The 6,045-nt window shown below is 37.7% G+C and overlaps 1 protein-coding gene across 1 annotated transcript; it reads left to right on the forward strand.

Annotated features, from left to right (window-relative positions):
* Nucleotides 1–1,309: 1,309 nt before the first annotated feature.
* On the forward strand, nt 1,310–4,508 carry LOC113318991. The gene is made up of 6 exons (XM_026567299.1): nt 1,310–1,464; nt 2,350–2,601; nt 2,687–2,992; nt 3,068–3,169; nt 3,262–3,543; nt 3,628–4,508. Exons 2-6 carry the CDS (start codon nt 2,350–2,352, stop codon nt 4,261–4,263), a joined length of 1,578 nt encoding a protein of 525 aa, XP_026423084.1. The 5' UTR covers nt 1,310–1,464; the 3' UTR covers nt 4,264–4,508.
* Nucleotides 4,509–6,045: the final 1,537 nt, after the last annotated feature.

Here is a 6,045-nt window from a genome sequence, read left to right on the forward strand (position 1 = left end):
AAGGGTGTGGATTGAATCAATCTGATTTTAATCAACGACCTATATTTATCGGTTTTCCATTGGTTTTTGGTTCGGTTTCCAGGTCAAACCAAAACCAAACCAGTAATGTCGGTTTTCAAATTTTTTTTACCATAACCAATCCATTAGTAAATGGTTTGGTTATGTTTCTTCCTTATCAGTCTGGTTCTGTCCGGTTCCGGCGGAAAACCGAAACCGGTTTCTTCCTTACAAGTAAATTAACTAACATAATCGGTAGTAAATGAAGTTCATTTAACTTCCCGGTTGTAAAGGAGCCCCAAAATTGAATTTCACTAAAATCCTTAAACTTTCAAATTCTCTATACAAACATAATCGGTAGTTTCGTGATGTTCATTCTCTACCGATTGTGGTAATAGCCCCAAATTCAAAATTTTCAAAAACCAATAGAATTTTGAATTCTCTATTTTCACATTCGGTAGTTTCGTGATGTTTATTATCTACCGATTGAATAATCAGTTGTTTCGCGATGTCTATTATCTACCGATTGTGGTAGTAGCCCCAAATTCAAATATTCAAAAACCAATGGAATTTTGAATTTCTCTACAATCGGTAATTTCATGATGTTTATTATCTACTGATTAGATAATCGGTAGTTTCTTGATGTTGATTATTCTGGTGGGAGCCCCAAATTCAAAAATTTCAAGAACCAATGGAATTCTGAATTTCTGTATTTTCACAATCGGTAGATAATAAACATCACGAAACTACCGATTGTAAAATCGGTAGTTTTCTTGACCATCACATTATCTACCGATTGTGGTAGTAGCCCCCAACTCAATTTCTTCAAAACTAATAAAATTTCAAATTTATCAGCTTTCACAATCGGTAGTGTAGTAATGTTAATTTTCTACCGATTGTGATAAATGCCCCAAATTCGAATTTACAAAAAAATAAAACTACGAGTTTGTCTAATTTCACAATCGGTATTTTTGGGATATTTATTATGTACCAATTCTTTGGGTAGCCGAAATTTAATTTGAGAGGAGCAAAATAATAATAGGTAACTAAAACCTATATTTAACTACCGATTGTGAAAGAAATTTTAGATACTTTTCGAACCATCACGATATCCCATAACACCAGTCTTTTGTTAAGAATAAAAAGGTCGGCCCTAAATTTTTCGGGATCGCCCCTAAAAAGGATATCAATATCCTATCCTTTTAGGTTTCGAACCACAGTCGCAAAACCGGTTCCATTTTCTTCCCACTGTGCCCGAGATAGATAGGGAATGGGATGCCATAAAGAAATCCAGTCACACTTATAAAAGCTGTGAAAAGGCAGCTTAGTTCTAATCGTTACAATCTTCGACAACCACGATTATATCTGTCAGACTCAGATCTACAAAATCGCCTAGTATTTTCACTTCCCCGCCGAAAGAATTCATCCCTGTTGTTGTTCGGTCTGAGGCTCGTATCATCCTCACTGGTATGATTGATTAATTTTTAGTTGATTATAACATAATTACTCTTTAATTCATATCAATTGATACTTTTCCCCAAAATAGACTGAGAAATTTATGCTTAACAGTGAATTGATAAGTTGATTAGAACCCTAACAATGAGCTAAGAAACCTAATTTCAGGAATTGTTGGCATTCATCGATTTTTCCCTAAATTGTGTGAGTAATCTCGATTTCAGCTTCAAGCTATAAGTTATAGGGATTTCCATCCATTACTGGTTTCAGACTTCTTAGAGATGATACTAGGATCTAATTATGTTCGTAAAGTTTTGGTCAATCGTTAATGCATGTTTACTTGGATACTTTTTTTTTTTTTTTTCAGAATTGGATTGTCGATGCTGGTTAATAAAGATTAGAATGATGAATCTGATAGATTTTAGTGAAGTAGTATATGTAAATGTGCAATTTTAGCATGCAACTACAAATGGTTATCCGAAAACATGTCCCGCTCCATGTGGAATGTGGAAATAAGTACCACTTAGGTAGTGAAAAAATATTTGTCTGACAAGGCCCTGGGGTATGAACAAGGCTTCATTTGAAGTTTTTAATCAAGAGATTTGAAATTACCTGTTCCTGAATCGTTTACCCATTCACCAGATGGTGAGAAAAAGGGACGATGTTGCAAAACCAACCCAAGCGCATATCAAGAACATTTTGTTTAGAAGCATCTAATTTAGTTACATTTGTTGGAGCAGCCCCTTTTAATTGACCATGCTTGATATAACAACATATGCTTTGATTGAGTTGCTGAACCTGTTTCCTGACTATGTCAACGGTTCTGGCAAGTGAATTGAGGTGATGCTTATTATGCTGTTCTGAATCTTCTGATGTTCTATCTACTGTATTTTGTAGATGGACACAGGAGAAAGTAGCCCGGGTTCTCCCAATGTTTCTGCCTCTCTATCATTACCAAGTAATGCACCTGTTGAGAGAATGGCAAAACTTCTGGTCACAATCGATGAAGCTGGTAGACCCTATGGACCTAATTCAGATAGACTTGCTTCTCGCACAGGGGATTTTGTACGACTTCATTGCCCAATAAAATACACAGATTGGAGGATTGTTCCTCAGAATTGCAAGGATGATGTCTGGAATTCAATAATGGTACATATCTTCTTCCTTGGTAATGACAAGTTATCTTTTCCATGTACATATATGTTTCCTGACAACAAAACATCGTCATGTTTAGTCGGAATTTGAGTTCAATGTTCCATCACATTTGGTCCGCCCATGCCTGGAAGCAAACTTCCCACAAAAGTTGAGAACATTTAAATACAAATTAAGAAGTGAGATTCTTAAAAAGAAAGCGACCAAAGAAGCTGCATTAGAGGCACGCCCAGCTGATTGTAGTCCTGATAATTGGAAAGGTTTTGTTGAGAACGAATTCAAAGAAGGGGTTAAGGAGAAAAATGCTAAGTATGCGGAAGTCGCTAAAAGAAACCCAATTCCACATACTCTTGGGCGGTGTTCGTACGCGAACAAATGTTACAATCTTGTATGTACTTCTATCACATTGTTTTCTTAATATGCTATATTTGGATATGTATAACCAAGAAAACTGTATGTCTAGGAAAAAGAAAAGGGGATAGTTCTTGATGGGCGTCCTGAACTATGGATGAAGGGACATGAAAGAAAAGATGGGGTTGTACATCCTTCGGCAGTCAAAAAATATGTGAGTATACTAGGATTAAGTGTTTAAAAAATGTAAACGTTAATTTGTGAAGCTAATACTGAGGACAAGCTTTTTACTTTTTTACAATACAGGAAGAAGTGAAGGCTGCTCACGAGAAAAGAAAAAGGATGGGCGAAGACGGGCCCAGCTGGCAACTTGACTTTGATAATGATGCACTTACTGAGGTCTTTGGGAAAGACAAAGGTAAAGGTGGTGTTCTTGGCTTTTCCTCCCATATCTCAAGAAAGCGTGTCATGCAAGCAAATCTAGCGTCCTGCGTCAGTGCTGCAAAAGTAGACGGAAGTTGCGACAGTAATGACCCAATTCTAGCCACTGTCTACGATCTAACAACTCGAGTAGAAAATCTTGCGGAGGTAAGCTTGCAATTGTAAGTTCTATTACACATCTGTATCTTATCATTCGAAATTGCATTGAGCTTGTTGTCTTCATTGTTGCAGATTATGTTGAAAAACATGGGTAGTCAGCAATCAACCCAAGCTCCATTCTCATCAAGTGCTCATATCCCAATTAATCATCCCAGCTCCAATTTTGGGTTAATTTCAAGTACTTCTGGTGATGAAAACATGGACTCTTCAAAAGAAAGTGTAAATTTACTAGACAGAGAAAGAAACATAGTCGCGACAGGGTATATAGTGAATGGCAAGGAAGGTGAAGTGTGTCATGGTAGAAAAGTCTACCCAAGCGAGAAGAAAGTACGTATTGAAGTTGTCAAAAATCCTACAGCTGCTGTACCGGATCCTCCTCAAGGCGATGGTCACTATACTTTGGCAGGTTATGTTGAAGGTGGATGCATAGTATGGGCGGAGTCACGGTTGTCACAAAGAAAAGTGAATCTATTAGACAGAGAAAGAAACATAGTCGCTACAGGGTATATAGTGAATGGCAAGGAAGGTGAAGTGTGTCATGGTAGAAAAGTCTATCCAGGTGAGAAAAAAGTATGCGTTGAAGTTGTCAAAGATCCTACAGCCTCTGTACCAGACCCTCCCCAAGGCGATGGTCACTATACTTTGGCAGGTTATGTAGAAGGTGGATCGATAATATGGTCGGAGTCACGGTTGTCATATGAAGGTTAATTATTGTAATTAGCTCAATAACTGCTTTTATGGGGCTTTAAACCCTTGCTTTATCTGACTTTTTAACATTCTAATTAGGAAATAGACGGTTGGTTTAAGTTGCAGTGGGTACAGAATTAGGTGCACACCATGTATTTTGTTTACTCATGCATGGTGTTTGTTTTATTGGGATATATATACTCTGGTAACGGCACAGACACAGCACTTTCTAAAAATTGAACTTCTGCTCTTAACTTTCGGTTGCTCCTAAAACTTGCACGTTGCACCTAACTGTCTTTTATTTTAGGGGAGGTATCTCAATTCCTTGTTTGGTATTAATTATAAGCTCTGTTTTTTTTCCTTCTCTTTTTTGCATCAAGAAAATCTTCATAATAGTACTAGAAATTTGGGAAGGAGAAAGGCTGTTGTATATAAACGAAAACTAGAGGAACGAGATAGGAACGAAGAAAGGAGCAGGTTGAAGCGGACGACTGATGGATCATGGTGGTGATGCTGTTTCAAATTCAGTAAGTAATGCTCTTAGTTTTATTGATGGCGAATCAATGTGTGAGATGTTAAGTTGCCTATCGGTTGAGTCACTTATGAGGTTCAAATGCGTATGTAAGACTTGGAAGGTGTTAATCGAAGTAGATCCATATTTTATTGATCTACACCTTACAAGATCGAGAACACGCCCAAGTCTCTTTATCGACCAAAAACAAGCAATAAATTGTTGGGCAGCTGATGGATACAGATACAAAGTTCCATATCAGACATGGTTAATGACAGCCAATTTACCTGGAGACGGAGCGAAAGCAGACATTCAGACCATCGAGATGTGGGATTCACTGCGTTTTAATACAATTTTGGGACCTTTAAACGGTTTGGTCTGTTTCATCGACGAGAACAGACATCACTATGCTGTCTGTTTATACAATGTGAGCACTAGAGAAGTAACACCGTGGATTCTGTCAAATTTGTTACTTAGAACAAAAATTTGCTGACAATGACCACGCAACCCATCACTTGGGATTTGATCCAAACACTAAGGAGCACAAAGTGATATGCATTCGGAATTTGGAAAGGAAAGAAAAAAACACTTATTATGATGTTTGTGAGATTTTAACAGTAGGAGACGACACATGGAGAAGGATGTCTGCCGTACCTACTAGGTCGTCTGTAATTTTTCTGGGGTCTATTTCTGTGAATGGTTCGTTATATTGGATCGCTTGTGAGCGCTCAAGTAACACAAAGGTTGAGAATATTCAGATTGACCGTACATATCTGATGGTATTTGATGTCGGAAGTGAGAAATTCAGAGAGATAACAATTCCTAATTTCGTCGTTGATCAAGCCCGTGCTGGTAACTACCCATATTTCTGTCGTTCTGCTTTGCTAGAAGTGGATGGGAATGTAGCGTTAGCACGTATACAAAGTAACAACACTGTCAATCTGTGGACGTTTCAGGACGATAACAAGAACATCAGCAATACAACCACAACTATGGATACCGAATCTTGGATAAAAATCAGAATAGCATTACCCTTTCTTTGTGATGAAAATCGATATCTAGATTTTCATAGGGGTGCTGGATTAGCAGATCACATAATCTTTGAATTTTGGGAACCAGTTCCTAATACACGTACAAATTCGGTGGCTCATTACTCCTACAATTTGAAGAAGAAGACGCTCACAAAGATTGATGACGTTTGCTGAAAGTCTTCTGCCCGTGCAGAAGAAGCAGATAAGAAGCACCACATCCGGCCAACTTTAGCATTGCCTAGTATATTTTTGACATTAAAT

This window comes from Papaver somniferum, chromosome 1 (genome assembly GCF_003573695.1).
Source record: "Papaver somniferum cultivar HN1 chromosome 1, ASM357369v1, whole genome shotgun sequence".
NCBI lineage: Eukaryota > Viridiplantae > Streptophyta > Magnoliopsida > Ranunculales > Papaveraceae > Papaver > Papaver somniferum.